This window comes from Crocodylus porosus, unplaced genomic scaffold, assembly GCF_001723895.1.
Source record: "Crocodylus porosus isolate Cpor-Errol unplaced genomic scaffold, CroPor_comp1, whole genome shotgun sequence".
Classification (NCBI taxonomy): domain Eukaryota; kingdom Metazoa; phylum Chordata; order Crocodylia; family Crocodylidae; genus Crocodylus; species Crocodylus porosus.
This window is the reverse complement of record NW_017728943.1, coordinates 104,602,223-104,623,639: the sequence shown is the minus strand read 5'-3', so window position 1 is coordinate 104,623,639 and position 21,417 is coordinate 104,602,223. Positions and strand designations below refer to the sequence as shown.

Sequence of the window (21,417 nt, the reverse complement as noted above, 5' to 3'; positions counted from 1 at the left end):
CCGGCAGCTCAACAAGTGGCGAGCGGCACCCCTGCCGGGGCCGGGCTGCGGGGTGGGCAGCGTGCAGGGCCCCCGCGCTTTAGGGGGTGGGGAGAGAAAAGAAAGGAGCCAAAGGACCTCCCAGCAGGGGAGGTTTGAAAAGCAGCCAGAGGAGGGTGGGGAGCGAGATCCCAAGGACAGTCCTCCTGTCTCCTCCTCCTCTGCTGCCAGGAGCGACTGTGCGGCCGCCCCAGCCCCGGATCAGGATGCTGCTGCCGCTGGTGCTGCCGCTGCTCGCGGCGCTGCTGGTGCCGGCGCCTGCTCAGAAGCTGTCGGCGCTCACGGTAAGCCCGGCTCCCCCTCCGTGCCTCGCCCTTGCCATCTGCTGGGCCCCCTGCCCGTGCCGGCTTTGCACCAGGCTCGGCAACGCTGCAGGCGGTGTGGGCAGGAGACAGCCATCCATTCACCCGTCCCTCCAGCCCATCCGTGCATCCACCTGATCTGCTGCCCCGCCTTGGTCCTGCCCATGTGGAGGTGGCACATGGGCTTCGGAGATGCTGGCTTGCTGAGATGCCCGCACCCGGCATCCCTTCTCACTGCAGGCACCACACCTTGCCCCGTCTGATCTGGCCGAGGACTGGTCGATCCCCTGTGCATTTCCCTAGAGGGAGTGGGAACAGAGACCTGGACCCCTGCTTTTGGGTGCCCCCCCCACTTTTCTTCCCAATTGACAGACCTTCCTGTCAAAAGATCTGGCAGACTTGACTTAACCTAACTTCGCTCAACACACCCTGCCTCTGTACTGGCCCTACCTGCACAGGGAGCCCCAGAGAGGGAGACCTCATTTGGAGAAATTAAATAAGGAAGGTGATAGTGAGGTTGCCCGCGGCAGAGAGGGCTCAGGAAACTGCTTCTGACTGCCCTGGGGAGCCTCAAGGGAATCCAGCGTCTAAGTCCAACTGTCACCCAGAGGTACCTATAGGTTGCATTTTTTGCAGGGCTAATTGTTTCCCCTTTGTGTGGCATGTGCTAGGTGAAGTGAAGCTGCTCAAGTGTATTTTCTGAGACTGGCAACAGTGACAGGAAAGAAAGTTAGCTTCTTCTCTCCCCTCTCCTCAACCTTAATTGCTTGCTGTATCCATTTACATGGCAAGCTCTGCAAAGGCTTGTTTCATTTGTGCATGTTGGACAACACCAAGAACATTGGGAGTACTAAATACAGTGTGCGTGTGTGTGTGTGTGTGTGTGTGTGTGTGTGCGCATGCACATTTATGTACGTATATATAGAGAGGCAGAGGTGTGTGTGTATATATATCTATATCTATATAGATATATAGATAGATATCTCCATCTCTATACACACACATATGTATGTATACTATATATATATGCATGTATGTATTCAGAATATGTACAGTATATATATACTGAATACATATATGTACACTCTATGTTCATGTGTCTGTGGGTATATATGTCTGTGTGTGTGTATACACATATGTGTATATACTTATATACACATATGAATGAATGTATACGTGTGTACATATATGTATGTATATATGTATATAAATATACCAGCCATTTACATTTCCCAAGGAGAAGGATGAGCTCTTGCTGTTAAGTGGAAGTTTACTGTGGGTCTCTACAGATTGTTGGGCTCATATTCCTGTTCTTATTTTCCTTCAGTGTAATAAAGCTGCAGTGAGGGCTGCTACAGCCCTTTTTGGCTATGCCAGACCCCCGGATGCTAAACACGGGGCTATGTGCTGGGATGGGAGAGCCAATTCATTAGGATTGCTAAATAAGCCATAACCACTTCTCTAGCCAAGACCTGAGGTTGCAGCTAATAGCTTGGTTCGGTTTTCTCGTAGAGCTTGCAGTGTTTGGAAAACTATAATTAATGCAATCTGTGGAAAAAAAAACATTTTCCTTAAATGTGTTTTTAAACAAGTGCTTGAGTAAACATACAGGGCAGTGAGCACCTCTTTTCAAGCTGTTTTTAAGTGTTTTGGTGAGGAATGTGCCCTTTGGAGGTTTCTTATACTAAAGTTTAAGGCAGTTGCAAAGTGAGATTTATTCTATTTTTATCATAGTCCTTCACCACATGGGTGTTTCTATAGGATAATAAATGATACACAGTGATATTTTGTAGGGTGGCTGGCTTGCTCATACCTGAAATTCTTCAGAAGGGGTCCTGCCTCCCTGCCTGCTTTCTTGCAAATTATTTGTAGATTAGAAGCTGCTAATTGAAAACGTTACAGGAATCTGTTCATCCCAGGAATTTTATAGTGTGTGACTTTTGCAAGCACAGAACTCATGAAGTCAAGTGGATTTTATCATTTTTACTCTTGTAAGCACAGTAGCCCAACTTGAAAAGCCTGATTGAAAGCACTCTTGGGTGGCTATAGGACTGTTTTTTAAATACTAGTGTTACTTTAGTGCAAGGTTAATTTTGTCCTTGAAATCCTAGTTTGTGTTCACAGTCATAATGAATAAATTTGTGATGGTAAGTTCCATATGCAGGAAGAGTGAGAACCAATACTCTATATTTTCTTTCTTCAGTTGCTTACAAGTGTTTTAAACATTAGCGGAGAAACGGTTTATTCATCTTCATGCTTCTATGTTTTCTGTGTAATGATGGCTTCTATTGTATATAGCACCTTTCATCCTTTTACCATCCCAAACCAGTTATATATGTTCCCACTTGAAAATGTAGATGTTTCTTGTATTGTGGAAGATAGCCAGCATGCTGCACAAAAGTGAAGGAGGGGAAAGTGTGGCTAAGGGAACACACCTGTCTTACAATAAGAAAAGTTGAGATGCATGTCCATGCAGGTCAAACATGACCGGTTTTATCTGAATGTTGTTCCTTTCTCAAATAGTCTGTATGGCACATGGTTTATTTACTTTGGAAAAATGGAGAATTGAATCGATGGCATTTGAACCTGATCTTCCAAAGAGGCATTCATGTTTGAACATTGAATCACACACCTGGTCTGAAACAGAACTTTTCAGTACTGGGAGATCACCTTGATGCAGCTTCAACTGAACTCACTATTAATGTAGGCAGAGTGAATTTAAGTCCCCTGCAAATGTATAGTTATCAAATATTTGGTCATATGTGTAGCTATTTACATTAGAAACCTCAATTCCATAAAATGGGCAACAAACATATGTGGATACCTATAGTCTGTGAAAAAAAAGTCTTGTAATTTTTCCCAAGAAAATAAACCTTAGCTCTTGAGTCTGGATATTATGAGGGAGGTTTATTGCCCCAAACTAATGGAGCACATTCCTCATTCAAATGGAAAACGAAGCATAACAACAACAAGCAGCACAATATTAAATTATTCTGTATTCATCCTATAGAAATTTTCCTATTAATTTATAAAATGTATAACAAATAGAGCTTTCTCATGTGACTCCCCCCTCAGAAATGATAAAGGGTATTATATATGCATAACAGAGGAAGGATAGAAGCCAATCTAAGGTTGTGAGAAGAACTGACACATGGCTTTTCACTTGGTCCATCATTCTGTGATGCTGGATTACCTTTCCCAGGCAGAGAACACTCTTTTTCTATGTGACAACTTGGGTGGGAAAATAACTGATGAAGGCAAATGTTTGCACAAGTTGACACGTTAAAGAGTGTGTTCATTTTTGCACTGTGGACCAGGGTTTCAAAAGGAGTTCAGCATCAACAACTGCATATGAATTCACTGGGAGCTTGCGAGGCATAAGCTGAAGGTGTCTCAGATTAGCAGCTCAAAAATTAAGGTTTTTAGAACAAGGGGAGAGTTCTGAAAATGTGCCATGGAGGAGTCACTTGCCCTCTTTCAGGTTTGAATGGTCCTAGATTCAGAAGTCAAAACTACCAAGTCTCAGTTTTATCTTTTTGATCCAAATGAACAGGAGTTCTGGGCTGTTTTGACTGACTTCCCTAGTAGTGCTAGAGGCAGAGTAAGAGCTACTTTCAGATAAGATGCTCTATTGTGTGTAGCCTAGGCTTCCAGTTAATGAAAATATATCTTAAAAATTAATTTTCCTTGGTGAAAAAAATCCTGTGACTTTACTTACAAGGGAAAAAAACATGTTACAAAACCCTCAACATCACAAAGTTCTAGAGGTTCCACACAAGTAATAGCTCCGTCTTGCTCTCTAGTTTGTCGTAACCAACCTCATTTGAGGCTAGCAGAGCTACAGCTGGCTTGCTGGGTTTGAGTTAGTGGGCTGCTTCCTACTGCCAACAGCAGCATTGATTTTTGCAGTGCTCAAGACCCAAAGACGCCCAAACAATGCATTCCAAGTTACAATCTGGCCTGAAAAATCATTTCAAGGTTGCTTCTGAACCCCCACCTTGGTGGAGCAGCATGTCGCAATGCCAGCCAACCATGAATAAAACAGAGGAAAATTTTATTTGATGCTCAAATGATGAATTCCTGGCTGTTGTGGGGAGATGGAGGAGGGAGGTTTTAAAAAACAATACTGGCAACACAGCAAAACTTTTCATTTTGGGGAGGTGTGATGGGAGCAGTCCCAGAAGGAAAGATGCGATTTTAAGGGAACCAAGGGGTAAGAAACTCCTAGATTTGGAACCCAACACTAATATACAACATCCTTACCTTTCAGTGGGAATGAAGTGCTTAATTATGGCTTGGAAACACTTCTGTGGGATAGCAGATAAAACTCCATAGCACTTAGGAGTCATCAGTGGCATAGTTTTGTAGTGTATTATCTTTGTTTGGCAAATCATATTTCTTACCACAAATCTTGTGTATACATCCTCAGTGGAATACATTTTTAGAAGATAGAATTGAGCTATGTTGACATATTTTGAATAAGGGCAGTTTCATGTGTGAGTCTTGATACTTTTATTTTGAAATACAAAGCTGTAAGTACCCTCATTCTATACCTACGCTAAATAACACTAAGGTTGGTGAACTTATTCTTCAGTAGGAAACATGAAGGAAGTGTTTCTACTAAATGTGTGGAACTCTCAGGGCAGTTTTTATCTTAGCTTCAGTTCTGTGTGGGTGTGCATTTGACAACAGGATGCAAACATTTCTTATTTGAAAATATTTGCATTTATTACTTATCATGTAGCACAAATATTTAATTTTATTCCCCAAAGCCTTGCAGAACCATATTTGTCTTGTGATCTAATACTGATTGGGTACTAGTAAAATAGAAAATTCTCTCTCTCTTTGTGTCTGGAGAAATCCCTTATCGAAACAAACACCTCAGCCTGTTAAAAGTTCCTTTCATCAGTTGCTGAATATTTCAGGGAACAATTGTTTTCTTTTTCTCACTTGGCACATGCTTTGTGAGTATTCAATAGCATTTAATGCCCTGGATAGGTTCCACAGTATAAGATGGACCACTAAGGTAGTTCAGTAGAGGGAAGCTAAACACAATCAAAGCTTTCCCAGTTAGGGACCCATTTGGATGGCGCCTACAAACCCAAACATTTGGAAAAGTTACTTTAATTGAGATTCAAAACCAAGACCATAAATAAAACTATAAGTGGCTCCAGATCCTAACAGCATTGTTACAGCAAATGGGCATTGGTGCAACAAAGGGTACATCAGCCCTGAAAATAAAACACTCTCAACAATGCTTCCCTACAATAAACTTTCAAGGCACCTCTCATTTTGTAAAATGACAGGGTTATTATTAAGAGTCAGTGGAACTTTTGATTGGGACTTAAAAGTAATATTTATGCATGCAGCCAACATAAACTGTGCCATATAATGTGAAATGCATAATATGGATGTCAGGTTAACTGCACACAAGGAGTGTTTTAAAACTGAAAGCAGAAGGGGAAAAATACTAAAGAAAATCATGCATAAAAAAGGACTTACTTGTCAAAGAGCTCTGGGTCCTTCATGGTTCTTTCATTCCTTCCCCATTTCCTGGTCACTGTATCAAGGAGCCACAGTATCAGTGTACACTTCTTAAAAATGGGAAACTTTCAAGGTTGGGCACTTTTTGGAGAAGCATCCAAATTTTAGACACATATACAGAGGTTATCTGAACCTCATTGGTTAGAAATCAGGCTAGAATTCTCTTCAAGATCTGGCTCATTTGTAACTTTGCTAGTGTTTCCAGGAGTTTGCCTAGGGCAATATTACCACAAAAGCAGCCATTTTCATGGTATTTTGGTACTTCTATTTCCTTTCATTTCCCGAGACCAGGAAATCCAAAGACACCTAAAAATTAAAAACCAAGCAAGTGAGGGCCATGATCAAGATACCGCTTTTTGAAACTACAAATGAAGGTCTCAGTTTGGCTCATGGGGAATTGATCTTACTTGATCTAGTTGATGTGTTTTTGATAGAGCTTTGTGGAGGACGCTACATTGGAGAACAAAGAATTTAGAGATCTTGAAATCTGGCTTGTTCTGATTAGGAACAAAACCGAAAATTTTATAATTCTCTGAAAAAGAGACTTCAGAAAAAAAGTGTTGCATTCATTAAAATGTTTTGCTCTGATTCAGACTGCTACAAATTTGTACTTAATTCTTAAACATCATCTCAAAATTAAAAGTTAAAATGTTTTATTCCCAAAATAGTAAAATTGGGTATTTTTGACTTTCTTAAAATTTTCACTTTAGCTTTCTTCCAAAATGAAATTTGGTGAAATGGGTCACGTTGGTTTTGATGGACTTGCATATTCCAAAACAATATAGCTCATTTGAAATATCTCTATTTAGCTCTAGCTCTTAACCATTCCCTTTAATTTTTCCTGTATGAATGAAACACCTTGCAAACAACACCCTCAGAAAAGAACAGGTGTCTCAGAAACACATGTAATCTGTTATATGGTGACATGATATAATATAATGTATATGAAAAGACAATGAGAAAGGGCTGAAGATGCAGCAAAAGTTTATAAAACACCTGTGCACATTACAGTTCAGCAAATACCTTTGGCTATCGTTTCACATTTTGGGAGAAAGGAATTGACAGATTACATTGAATCTATCATAACATCTCTAGCAGCACAGCTTTTTCTGAATTGCTTCCATCTCAATCAGGATGCCTTGTTTACACAGGAACATCTGTAACCCATGGTGAAACCGCACCAGTACCAGTCTCAGGGGTAAAAAGCTTTAAAGTATCTATAATTCATGAGTGGGTTAAGTGTTTTATGTGACATGAGCATCTTCCTGCTTGGTACTGGCCTGAATTTTCTGGCATGACAGCCCCAAAGAACTTCAGAGAATTACATGGAATTACTAGGATAGTTTCCTAGAGGCACAAGGGATATATACATTCCAAAATTTTAGTTACCTTTTGCAAAACAGATTTTTTTCCTTCCTCCTCACTTACTTGTCTTCTTCTTGCAGATGTAAGTTCAAGTAAATAAACTGGCTTCACTTAAAGCAAACTTTTTCACCATCAGTTTCTTGGTTTTCAGAGATGACCAGTAGCTATATCATTAAGCCGAGGAAAACCCAAGGTGGTAAACAGTGGGCATGTCTACCCATGTATTGCTGGAATTACTGTAACTTAAGTTTAGTACCTGTAATAACAGGTACTAACTTAATGGGTGTGCCTACACATGCATTTCTGCTGGCTTAAATTTACTGCACAGTAAGAGAGAATAGGTCAGTGTCTACACATACAGGCTTTAAAACACATTAACACTGTGTGTGGACTAAAGGTAGCCCCAAGTCAGTCCACACACAGTGTTACAATACAGTAGATGCCTCTCATGTAGATGTGCCCAGTATGTCAAAGAATCACTGCTGGGACCAAGAGGTGATCCACTCCAACCTGCTTCCTTGCTTTTCTAGTGGATTGCCCCAAACTTCAGTCAAGAATATTTACATATTCTAATCTCAACTTTTTCTCCCTTTGCTTCATGCTTGGTTTGATTTCCATGCTTCCTTCAAGATGCATGGTTCTATCATCTTGTGAAAAATTAAGAGTCTTTACTTCATACACATTACCTTGAAAATATGTTGAGACTGATCACATTTTCTCCTGGTATTTGGCTGTTTTAGATTATACTAAACAGAACAGTTGGAGTTGTTTTCTCTGGCATCGCTAAACCAACAACGGTGAATACTAGGGAGGGTATGGTCGGGGAGAGATCACTCTAGATGTACCCTGTTTCATATGCTCTCCCTCTAAAGCATCTGATCCTGCCACTGTCTGAGACAACATACTAAACTAAATGGACCACTGTTCTGGCCCGCTATAATTCTTATGTTTTTAAGTTCATTTGCATCCTGTTTTACACCATAAAGCAGTTAACTACTGTGTATGAAACACAAATACAAAAAAAAATTTAAAAAACAACCTAAAACTCCAGAGAGGAACCATCTACTGATCTACTGCTTGGACAAGACTCTTGCCTGCATTGCTCTATTTCTATTCTATTGTGAGAGTGCATTGTGTTTAGGATGATGATTACAGGTATAGATGATTAGGAGACTCAAGAGAGAGCTTGCAGTTTGTTCTACACTGCGCATTTCTCATGATCAGATAGTGTGTATATTTGCAGCTACCTCAAAGGAAGACTCCATAAGCAATAGTGATGGAAACAAGTCCTCTATATAGTTTTCTGTTTGAACATGACAACCATAAACTATTTAAATAAAGAGAATGGTGTTTCTGCAGGGATCCTTATGATCTGTAAGCCACAATCACAGAGGGACTGGGATGGATCTGTGAACTGGGGTCAGAGTAACAAGTTGCAGCAAAAAGACATTGCAGTCTGAGGCCATGCACGGACTTGGTGTCCTTGTCTGCATCTTAATCTTTTCTGGTGGATGAGGTAAGTGAGGAGAGATGTGGGGTATTGGTGAAGAGAAAAATCTGTCTGTGGGTCTACAACATTTTAAGGGAAGAAGGAAAGAGCAACATTTTGGAAGATTCACAAACCATTTGACCTAATCCATCTGTGCAGCCCTTTACCCAGGGCACAGGTATTGATCAGAGAGCTGAGAAGGCACACATAAGCTAATGAGGTCAATGCCAAGTTATCTAGACTACAAGATCTAAATATTCAGTTAATTACATTTTGAAAAGAAGCCTGAATTAGAATTAAAGTTCTAATGTAAAATAATTGTAGTTAGAAAAGTTCCTGCGTTTTAAATGTGTTTTCATAAGCATTGTACACTGAACTATGCTTTGGCTGCCTGTCTTCCCTACTTTAATATAAATACATCTGCTTTCTTTTTTGAAATGTGAATATAAATTTAGTACTTTTGAAAGTAAAAGATAGTATTAAAGCCAAGAACAGCCAGAGAAGAGGGACTGCAAAATTTCACTGCATTGCTTTGAGAGTGCACTGAAATCCTTACTCATTACACCCATGCAATCCAAGCCCCCAGCATCCCTTAATCAGAGGTTGACAAATATATTTATTTGTATAGTAATGTGTGCTAACACTTACTTATGACTTCAGACAGAAATCTTGAAAATAAGCTAACCTGGACCCCTGGTTTCTGAGAGATTTTATTTGGTCAAGTATTGCCCTGATGAACCTTTTCTGTGGCCCTTTTGAAATCAGTGGCACTGCATGGTGTTGGTCAAGGCAGAGAATACCTATTATAAGAACTGGCATATGAATTCATTCATGAGTATTTGCACACAAATCATGATTTTGATTCCATGTTATGTTAAAATTGACAACCTTTTGTAAATTATTTGATGAAAAAAATCTAGTTCTATGTCCTGATGACAGCACCCTGTAGTAGAATATAAGCCACATTATAAAAAAACCCCACTTTTTGAAATCTGCATGTGTATATTTGTTACCTTAATTATTTCTGCTTTATTTGATGGGATTTCTTTGTGGAGGTAGTTGTGAAAGACTTTCCAAATGCAAGATAAATTTCCAGTGAAGTATAATTTTTGGAGATATTCTTACAGTCAGCATGCCATATCACCTCTCTTAGATTCACTCCCTTTCTATCACCTCTTATCTTCTCTTCTCTTTTTCGCTCTCTTTCTACCACCTCTTCTTCTCTTAAATTCTCCCTATAGCCAGGTAGTATCACTCACCCAAAAGATAGGTAAGTCCTTGTAGAGGAGACCCATAACACCTCAAGTATATGCCACTGGAGGGAGCCCAAGAACAACATGATCTGCTCAGTAATATGGGAGGAAGGCAGATGGTACAGTATTCCCCTCTCAGCCATATGCATCCTAGAGAGTAACCTAGTTATGTGACCCTCAGTTCCTAGCACTGCCTCTTGATCTGCCCTCCAGTAGGACCCAAAATGATGGACACAAGAGAGACAGCACTGAAGGAATCATTAAAAGGTTGTAATAGATTACTGTTAACATGAATGACATTAATAAGTGTAAGGTAATGGCAGGCTGGCCTGGAGTAAAAGAGAACTGTCTTCAATAAAAATTTATCCTTTGTATTAGAGCACATTGAGGTGTTCACCCTGCTGAGGAGATGTTTGTCTGGCTCTTAAGATGTTTTATTGCCTATGTCAATAGGAATTCATTTTGAAGCATTTAGTTACAGGGCTTCTATTGAGCAAGATAAAACAAAGTGGACAACTTATTTTCCACACTGCCTTTAATAGGATTATGTTTCAAACAGCATCCTCTCAGGAAGGCAGCTTTCAAGCATGTCAAATGTTTTGATGGATTTCAGCCTGAGTGGATTTAGTTGCAAATCTGAACTTTGCACAAGAGGTTTTATCTTTCCGTCATGTTTCCTCCTTGAAAAGCTTCATAAATTACATTTCTGAAAGAAATGAAACAATTTTGTCTGTGAAAGGGGTGTTCATTGGGTAATTGTTTCACTATTTAAATTTCCCTTTCCAGTTTTGGAAAAGCTTTTGAAACAGTCGTTCTCTACTCACCTAATGATGGAACTTCATCAGTTAATGATAAATTCATAGGGCTTAGACACACTGATGGTGTTATTTCTTCAAAAAGGGAAAGACAACATTTCCTGCACTTAATTCCCATTGCTCTGCACCATGTGCAGTCATTTACACGAGTTCTGAATAGGCTTAATGCATTATCTTTCTGATGTTTCAGCATTTTATGTCCACTTGGATATGCTCCACTTGGAGCACATGACCACACAGGGTGCAGAGCAACAGAAATTCAGATCTGGCTCTTTAATACTGAACAGCATAAGCAGAACTGACACCAAGATGCTGTGATTTGAATCTTCCAGTTTGAAATTGCTGTGTGTGTCCATATGGCTGGATATAGATTTGGAGAGCCTACATTGGGAAGTTTTCATGGTTCTTCTGGACTTGTAGAATAAGTAGAAGTCAGAAGACATGGAGCCTTGGGGAAAATCTGTAGAGGAGAGCCAGCCAGAGACTCCATGCAGTAGGAGCAGGTACTGAAGTGCAGAGACACTTACAAAAAGGGTATATTTTGTATATTTTTGGCTTGACTCCCCCCCTTTATTTTTCCCTTCTTCCTCCCTTTTTCTCACAAACTCTTTGCCTCCAATTGAAACCTATTCCTCTTACTGTGTTTTCCCCATCAACCTTCTTTCCTTCTCATTCATTTTTTTCACTCTGCTTGTGCTTTATATCCTTTCTGCTACCACATCTTGTTTATATCTGCATTGTAAACTCTTTTAGGCAGAGTCTATCTAATACTCTCTAGGTTTATACAGTGCCTGGCAGTGCAGTGCATCCCCAGTCTTCGTTGGTCTTTAGGACTACTCTAATAAATATAAATAATAACTTGCATAGTGCCTGCTATCAGTTGTATATAAAAGAGGTAGGTTATCCATTCAGGCTAAGTAAACCTTACAGTGGCAATCACACACCACTTTTTAAAGTGCTCTACCCTCTATGTATTCAGTCCTTATTCTAACAAACTAATATTAACTTAACTGGTTTGACTGAGGAAGCTCTAAGTAACTCTTACGGTCTCATGATCTGGCCAAAAGACCACATGAGAGAATCAACACTGTGCAGAGTACTGATTCACCCAAAACCTTTGCTCTAATAAAGTCACGTTTGAGGCTTAAAGGAGACCTGTGAGGTGTGTAAGTCCTCAGGTGGCACCTCTGCATAGGAGATTAAAATTTATGCCTTTGGAATTCCCTGGCTTTTGAGAGCCTGCTATCTCAAACTGATTACTGCATGGATGTTGTCTATCCAATCTTTGTGAAATAGGTCAGATACTATTAAGAAATACATTTTTTGTTCATATAAGTAATGCTGGGTTTCAAACCAACATTTGCCATCCTCTGTTATGCCAGCTGCTAATAGATATGCAAGATGGGCACCACCCCCAATCCCAAACAAAGATTTCTAAGTAAGATTTAAATATACTGGGGGTATTAGCTACCCAAACACATTATTGCAAGATAAATTAGGGTGTGAATTGATGCCATATCAGCTATTCTGTAGTAGCTACCTATTAGGGGTGTGCAAAATGGGCCATATGTGATTTGGATTTGGCCTGGATCACGGACAGTGATTCAATTTGTTGATTTGGATCACTGTCCCAATTTGATTTGGCCGAATTTGAAGAGTCAATGCTGATTCAGAGAATCAGTGATTTGGACATAGACACAGCTTGAAATGTTTTTTCTACATACCTTGAGGTACCAGGCATGGCTTGTGAACACTGCAATGCTGGGGTGGATGGACCATCCCACAGGAGTGCAGGGAGGAGGGGGGGCAGGGGAGGGGGCCCTCATGCTCGGGGGCAGACCAGGACTAGAAGTACTGGAAGTACTTCTGGTCCACTTCCGGGTCTGCTGAGGAGAGCGCTGGGGGGTACCCCGTGCCCTCCCGGCTCAGTGATTGGCCATGGGGAGACCCCAGGTGCCCCTCCAAGACTCAAGAGGCACCAGTCACAGGGCCGGGAGGGCACAGGGGGCCCTCCTGCATGCTCCCTGGCAGACCTGAAAGTAGACTGGAAGTGCTTCTGGTCCACTTCCGGGTCTGCTGCTGAGTGTGCTGGGGACGTCCCCATGGTCCTTTGGGACGCTCCATCTGCCCCACCATCTCAGCACTCATGAGCCACCTGTTACATTTAAAGATGTGTCTATGTCTGAATTAATGAATATTTCCGAATCTCTCCGAATCAATTTGGAGGATTCCAGTTCGATTCGGAGAGATTAAAGGGTCTCCTGATTTGATTTAGATTCAGAGATTCGGCTACTGAACTGGGTCAAATCTCCACCAAATTGAATCAGCAACCGAAGCCTCGCACAGCCCTACTAACTATCTACTTGTTCCTATGCTGTAGCAAATAAGAGGCAGTTTACCTCAAATGACAGGGAGGTCAGCTACCCTACATTTACCACGGGGTAAAATTGTTCATGTGAGAAGTTACACAGAGTAGCTATCATACTGAAAGTTCACCCCTCAGACTTACCTCCTAGTAACTTGTTCATGTAGCCATGCCCTATGACTGTGTGTATTTCATTCCTCCATTCCTGTGCATAATTTCCTCCTTTTTTTGCTTTCCAAGAATAATAGGAAAAAACACACAAAAGGCTAAGAGGTTTAGTAGCCACAGTTTCAGATGTTTCTTTTAAGTTTATCCAATTTTTTGAATCTTTCTTGATCTATGAATCTGTCTAGGGGGCCTCATGATAGTTTTTCATTTGGCACTATTTCCTAAATATCCAGGTTTTAGTCAGGGTATTTTAGCCAGCTGTATTTGAGACTTGATATATTTGCAAAGATAACTGAAAATTAAAGATAAAAACATCTCCTTTTACGCTTCAGTTCAGGTTCACTTCAGGGTTAGTCTGAGGCAAAATCTAGTTCTTAATATTAGCTTGTCTATCTATTGTGCTTTTCTACCAAATGGGTAGGAAATAATACACTGCATTGATGGCCAGGTGTATAAAAGTGCAGTACTATTTCACAGGAGCAGCAAAAAAGTTATACAGTTTTTTGTTCCCTGCCTGTAGAAGTTATCACCTGTTGCATGCTAATTTTGTGTTTTCTCCTAACACACAGGTTGAGGAAGCTCCAAAATGAGATTTGTTATAGAACTGTGGTAGAAAAGAACATTATTTAATAGGAGCAAGAAGGAATTAATCCTTTTCATTGAAGTTAGTTTGTTACAAATGGGTCTAATCGCATGTAAAAGCTCATTATTTTCATTTGACAGAAATTAAATCAGTGTCAAGTAAATACTGGCTTTAATCCCTGAGGGGAACTTTGTATAAGAGAGAGACATACAAGGAAAAGAGTGTGTTTGATAGATGGAAAAGCCCAAGAGAAATGACAGGCCCATCAGAGCTGGAGAGGTCATAGTTCATATTCTACAGCTATTCTCTGGCATGCAGGATGTGTTTTTAGGAAGAACCCTGAAGCAATTAATGTTAGGCAAAGGGAAAGCAGGTGTGCAGATATGTTTCAGAGAGAGACAGACCGACAGACAGAACTAGTATTCTTTACGTCCCATATCTGATCTTTGTTGTTGTAATATGCTTTATGATTTTGAAAGCAGTTTGCAATTTTTCTTTTACATTTTACCAGTGACACTGCAATGTATTAGAGCTGTCTATAGAATGCTTGTCTATAAATAAGAGTAACCAGTTATTTAATCTTTGATGAATTGAGGGTTAGTCATAAAGTGACTTGAAGACCTCATACATCACTGTAAACTCACACACACAAGTTAATCTCCATTCTTCCATGTCCTGAGCGTATGCCCCAATTACTGAGCTATTGAATGGAATGGGGATATCATTTCCTCCACCCTCCAGGGTTTTGTGAAACTAGCTCCTAATTTTTTAAGCCCCAACTGTTCAGGTGAATAGCTTCCGCGTTGCTTAAAATAGGTGAATAGCTTCAGTGTTCTCATTTTTCAATTAATAAAGAATCTGCTGGAAAAAAATATTGCCCTGCTCTAGGTAGTCTTTTTATTGTACAGACAAGCCCTGATAACTACAGTATTCCAGGTGCAGTTTAGTACTGCTTACCTTCTTACTAGAAAGCTGCAGAGACATTGAAGCCTTCTTACTAGAAAGATACTGAGACACTGAAGAGAACTGAAAAAATGAGAAGTTGATGGAAGAGATGATTTTCTGAATGAGTAAAATAAAAAAATATGTTTAACTCGTTTAGATAGCACCCCTGCCCAAACAAATGCATTTGCAATCCTGGAGTCAAAAGCAAAAATACTTGAACTCAGAGCCCTAGTTCTAGCATTGATAAAGTTATACCAGTCTGTGTATGCATGTCGAATGTAAGCAGTGGCTCTGCTTTTCTTGAATGAAAATAGAAACTAGTTATCAGCATTTTGCACTTATAGCTGGGAAGCATTATTAATGAACAGCAAAATACTAGTGTGATATGTACTGTCTGAAAGTGTGCAACGGATTCCTTCACTTTGCTTTGTTGACTGATGCTGGTATCCTGGTACGCATTGCTGGAAAATTTTAATCAGTCTTGTACCATGAAAGACAAATGAAAGCTTTCAAGTGATTCAATAAACCAATGCTAATCTGATTTTTTTTTTGTTAAATTGCTTGGGAGCAAGGTTGTTTATATTTATATTTAGAGCATGGTTTTGTCAGAAGTTAATCTTGACTTCCCTTCACTAGTGCAGCAACAATGATGGGTGACACACGAACCATATTCAGTGCCTTTTAGTTTAATTTTTGCTTGTTTTAGCCGCCAAATATTCACGGTACTTATATGTACAGTGGCCTCTGTTTATCATACTCCCATTGGCTAAGTGCCTTGATGCTACTAATCAGCAAGTCCAATAAGCAGTGGCACCGTGCTGTGCCCATGCAAAGCAAGATGTTCTTATATCAGGTGCTTTGCAGCCAGAAAAAAAGAGATCAGTTTCCTGGTGATGAGTTGCTTATAACCAAACTGTGCTTTAATCATTTGTGCTTAGTAGTTAAAATTGGATAAATCCACCTTTTCCGGTACAGAGCCAATATGTGGCTCTCCTGCTGCCCAGTTGATAAGCTGCGGCACAGATCCCACTCCCATTAAAGTCCTGACTTCAAAGGTATCCAGTCAAACTTTCAACAATAATCTCATCTTTGCCCTTGGCAGCAGTGGAAGAGTCTCTTTTGGGACATGACTACTCTTGAACTGCTATTTAGTAACATCCTGTTACACCATGCCAACTAACCAGTTATGCCATGCCCTTACATACAAACATGAGAAGCATAATAAGGCAGCTGATTGCCCAGGCAACTGTGATGAAAAGAGACAGTACTGACTTTGGGCTGTCACTGTGCCACTAGCGCATTTGCATGGCGGAGGTGGCAGCTGCTATTTTTTTGTGCCTCCACAAACTGGTACCCAGGGCTGCTACCCCAGTCTCCCAGCCTAAATTATACTACTGCCAAATGCACTCAAGATGCCTTAATTTTATGATAATCTCTTTTTTTCACAGTGTATGTACAAACAACTAAGCTCTGCTTCATCATAATCACATATAAATGTACTTCCTGTCTGACTTACGTTAGGAGATATGGATAAATTTTGAATTTAAAGTAATTGAAGTCAATGCAGATATCCTGCTTTAGATCAGCTGAGAGTGTATAAGAATGGCCATTACCAAGTCAACTCAAAGGTCTGTCCAGCTCAGCAACTTTTCTCCAACATTGGCAAGCAGTGGATGTTTTAAGAGGAAGAGTAAAGATTAGAAAGCAGGGCATGTGCAGAGTGATCTAGCTCCTGTCCTACCTGCTCCCCCAAGTTTCCAGCAGTCATAGGTTTAGGGATGTCCTGAGCCTTAGGTTGTACCCTTGACTGCTGAACCCTGAAAATACCCTCTGGCAATGTAGTCTACAAGTTAATTAATGCATTGTACTGAAAACTACTTGTGTTTGCCTTAAACTTGCTGCCCGATAATCTCATCAAGTTCCCCCTACTATTTGTATCATGTGACATAGAGAATAATAGCTCCCTATTCACTCTTTCCAGAAGGTTGATGTTTCTTAATGGTCTTCTGTCATAACCGTTCCTCAGTCATTTTTTTCCAAGCTGAAGAGTTCTTTCTTTTTCTTTCTTTCTGTGGATGGAATCTGTTCCATACCTCTGATTGTCACTTTTCTCTATACCTCTTCTAGTTCTATTGTATCCTGTTTGAGATCGGTTGACCACAACTGTGTACAGGATTCAAGATGCAGATTTATCATAAATTTATACAGTGATAAAGTAATGTTTTCAGTTCCTTACCTAAAGAATCCTAATATTCTTTTACCTTTTTGGATATGTTAAACCAATGCTTTTAAAAGATTATCACAAAGACTCAAACACTCTTCTTGAGGGTAAGGTAATTCAGAGTCCACCATACTTCATGAATATGTAGAATTATTTCTTCCCATTTATATTTGTGGTGGGCATGCCAGTAGCAGCCTGTCTTGCTAGCTCAAAAGGGCTTCAAGCCACTGGTGGGACATTCCCACCAATCAGGTGGTGGTAGAGGAGAGGCAGCCCTGCCCCTGCTTGGGGCAAGGCAGAGAGCCTGAACCTGGGTGAGGGCTATACTTTCCCTTACCCTGATTGGTCCTTTTGCAATCTGGGGGTGGAGCCTCTGAAGGGTATAAAAGAACAGCATGCCCAGCACTTGGACATGCTGCGTTGAGGAATGAAAAAGAGAGTAGGACTAAGAAGAGGTGGGGAGAGCTGCCCAGCAGGGCAGAGCAATAGGCCTGAAGAGCCAAAGATCTCCTCACCAAATGGAAGTGCCAAGTGCTGCAGCCCACAGCCACACTGCTGAGAAACAGTTCAGTGCACAGAGTTAGACCTTGGGAGCTGTATGAGGCAGCTTGGGTCTGCACCTGTAGTGTGCAGCCAGAGGTGTGGTGCACAAGTGGTGCATGAAGTGGGGACCCTGGGAGCTGCACAAAGTGGGGGGCCAGGGGCTCAGTGCAGGCGGCGCAGCACATTAGGTCCAAGAGGGGCCAGGACCCTGGGAGCTGCACGAGGCAGCTTGGGTCCCCAACCCCTGGTAAGCAGCTAGAATCTCAGTGCACAGATGGTGCATGGTGTGATTCAAGTGGGGCTGAGGCCCTGAGCCATGTGAGGTGGCTCGGGGCTCCAACTCCTGGCATGAAGCCAGGAAGACTTGGTGCAGGTGGTACTGAATGGAGAGTCTGAGAGTGAAGCCAGGTCCTGGGAACCATGTGGGGTGGCTGGGGACTACCACCCCCCTGGCACAAGGCCAAATATCTAAAGATGAAGCCTCACATGAAGGGCCCCAGTCAAAAGGTGGCTTGGGGCCCAAACCCCGAGCAGAAGAGTAAAACCCTCGGTGAACACCACAGTGCACAGGGCCACTGGCAGCCAGCAGGCCCAAAGGGAGCCAGAGACAGCTGGAGCCTTGGTAGGAGAGGCAGCAACTCTCCAGGAGGAGCCTCTACCCAGCTTCTCAGAGTTGTGAGTTCCTGGAGAAGGGGATTCCCACAGGGGAGGGGGAATCTACCTGGGTCAGGGAAGCAGACCATTAAAGGGAAAGCCCAGAATGACAAGGCTCCCCAAGTTTGAAGTTTTATTTTGGGTTAAAGGATATTATTTTGGCTGGGCTGGGGAAAGTCTGAAGGGCACTGGGGGAGCTTCTCCCCCACAACCCTCACAGCCACAGGAATGTGGCTAAGGCTCCAGAATAGCCTGGGCCTTGAGACTCCTTGTAGAGTTAATTATATTCTAGGGTGTTGCGCCGTATACGTTGTGAGTGGGCGCCAGACATTGTGTGGTTTATATTTCATGGTTTATAAGTGTAAATTATAAAATCTAAAGTGATTGAGTTATATTGAAATCTTGAATGTTATATTATGAGGCTAAGTATTTGATTTGTATGTAATATCTAAGTAGATTTACATTTTGATAGAGTTTAAGGTTATAAAACATTTGTTGAAACGTAGGTTAGAATTTTATTATAATTGTTAACTGTATCCTGAGAGAGGTATAGAACTGTGTAAATATTACCTATAATCCTTGTTATTGTAAATACTTTGTGTGTGTGTGTGTGTGTGTGTGTATGTATGTATTAGGGCTGTGTGAAACAGCACCACTCCATTTCAACTTGCATTTCGACGGAATAGAGTTTCATTTTGAATTTCGTTTCCATTCGAAACTGCTGTTCTGTTTTGTTTTGTCGAAACAGTTTTGCTGTTTTGACGCTTTTTTGACATTTCTCCCATAGGCTATAATGGGGAAGCTTGAAACAGCCTATAACTTTGTAATTTCTGGCTTGATTTGGATGAAACTTGCAGAAATGGTAGCCCCTTCAGAGGGCATGAAGCCTACCAAGTTTCAAGGAGGTAGGTGCAGGGGTTTCAGGAAAAATGCACCTCAAAGTCTTGAAAGCAAAAAACTCATGTCACGTGTAAGTGTTAAGCCACAGCAGGGTCAAAACTTCAGGCATGCTAGCCCCTGCTGGGGTAATGAAGCCTACTAAATTTCAAGAACGTACATGCAGGGGTTTGGGGGAAACTGCACCTCAAGCTGCAGACAAGCAAAACTCATGACATGGGTGACACTCATGACTCATGTTAAGGTGCAGCAGGGTGAAAACTGCAAGCATGCTAGCGCCTGCTGCAGCCATCAAGGAGATCAGTGCAGGGCTTCTGGGTTCTGGGGCCCTGCACCTCTAGCTGCTGACAGGCAAAACTCATGACATGGGTGGGTAACACTGTGTGTGTGTTAAGGTGCGCCCTCACTCAACTGACACCAAGGCAGAAAGCAGGGCAGTTCAAACACTGCTGCCTTTTATGCAGTTTTTCCATCCCTCCCCCAGAGCACTGGGATTGCAAGGGACCTCAGGGAAGGATAACAGTCCCTGGCCAGCTACACAGTCAATAATGAGAGCGCTCCTTCCTTCCTCCTTCCCACCCCTTCCCCGCTCTTCCCCCTCCCTCTCCTTACTTTAATTTCTGTTTCCCTACAGGCAAGCCCATCTTGAGCTTCGAAACTTGAAACGTTCTGAAAAGGTTGAAACGTTTCGACTTGCCTCATTTTATTTCAAGCCTGTTTCGAAACTCTGTGTTTCATTTCAATTTTGCTCTTTCCAGCTCGAAACAAGTTGAAACAGAGTTGAAATGAAACTGCCCTGGTGAACTGGTGAAATTTTGCACAGCCCTAATATATATATATATATTTTTCATCTTTTCTTATTTATATTGTAATATTAAGAAACTTGCATATAGTTAAGTTATAGAGTGTGTTGGTCTGTCTCTGTATAGGGGAAAAGAGGGAAACTGTGTGTAGCCAGCAGTTGTCTCCCCACAGCACACCTGCCCTGCTGACATTTCTCTTCAACTGGAGAAGGGAGTACATACCTGAGTCCACCCAGGTTACATATTACTTATCAGCGTTGAATTTTATTTGCCACTTCATTGCCCATCCACTCAGTTGCATGCGATCTTTCTATAAATCTTTGCCATCAGCTTTTGAAGAAAGATGTATCATATGCAAACTTTGCCACCTTTCTATTTATTCAGTTTTCTAGATCATTTATAAATTTGTTGAATAGTATAGGTCTCAGCACATATTGTTGGGGAACCTACTTTTCTCTATTATGAAAACCTTTTTAACTAACTTTTGATCCAGAAGAGGACCTTCTTTCTGATCATGAATGCATATAGTCTAAATGTGCATTTGTCCGTATATATAGTCTAAATGTATGTGGATGGCGTTAAAACCCATGTGTGGCTTGTAGAAGAAAAAAATAGAAAGGGAATGTTTTGTTACTAAAGAGGCGACTCAGTTTGTACTTAGTGATGTGGAACACCTCTCTGACAGATTCCAGCTAGAGAGAGAGCTACTGCTGACTGCTGCTTTGTCTTTGTCAGCAGCTGTACAGCACACAGCGACTTCCTGAAGTACATTACTTTTTTCACAGCTTCCATGACAAAGGTGAACACCACTGCACTATTGCTTTTACATCTTCCAGCTACAGTAGGAGCTGAGTCATGGGATTCAACTGTGAAAGAGAGTTTTCTCAAGCACACTCAAACACATCAAATGAGCTTTCAAGTGCCCCACCAGCTTTTTTAAGTGCAGGAAGAACAGTAGAACGTCAGCCGCTCTAATTAAGGTGCCATCCCCCACCCCTGACCTCCAGAGCACATGTAAAAGTGCCCTATTTGCCTCACCATGAATCTAGATGTTATCCTTCACCTGCCTAACATCTAATAAAATAACTCACAACCCTCATTGTCATATACCATCATCATTCAGATCCATAAGGGATTATATTCAACCCCTATCTTTGTAGCCCTGAAAGCTTTCTGCTGGCAGTAGGACTGCTGCAAGATTGAAGCAGCTTTGGGGATCAAAGGGGGAAGCATGAATATGGGGAACCCAGTTGTAAGGACTAAGTTGTGGGCAGTCTTGTTTAATGGTTAGGTCAATGAGGAAGGGCAGGAGCCAAACTACAGGGTGAGTCAAAGGAGTCATAGATTTCATAGACATCAGGGCTGGAAGGGACCTCGGGAGATCATCGAGTCCAGCCCCCTGCCCAAGGGCAGGAAGTCAGCTGGGGTCAT

The 21,417-nt window shown here is 41.4% G+C and overlaps 1 protein-coding gene across 4 annotated transcripts in view; it reads left to right on the top strand.

Annotated features, from left to right (window-relative positions):
• The first annotated feature begins 152 nt into the window (after positions 1 to 152).
• The window catches only part of SMOC2 (SPARC related modular calcium binding 2), a 221,086-nt gene continuing 199,821 nt past the window's right edge, over positions 153 to 21,417 (top strand). For 2 of the 4 annotated variants that reach the window (XM_019549924.1, XM_019549925.1), the window contains exon 1: positions 153 to 323. In XM_019549924.1, the coding sequence (XP_019405469.1) occupies positions 246 to 323 (78 nt within the window). In that variant the 5' untranslated portion in view covers positions 153 to 245. The remainder of the gene's footprint in view (positions 324 to 21,417) is intronic. The other 2 variants (XM_019549922.1, XM_019549923.1) reach the window with 1 other exon arrangement.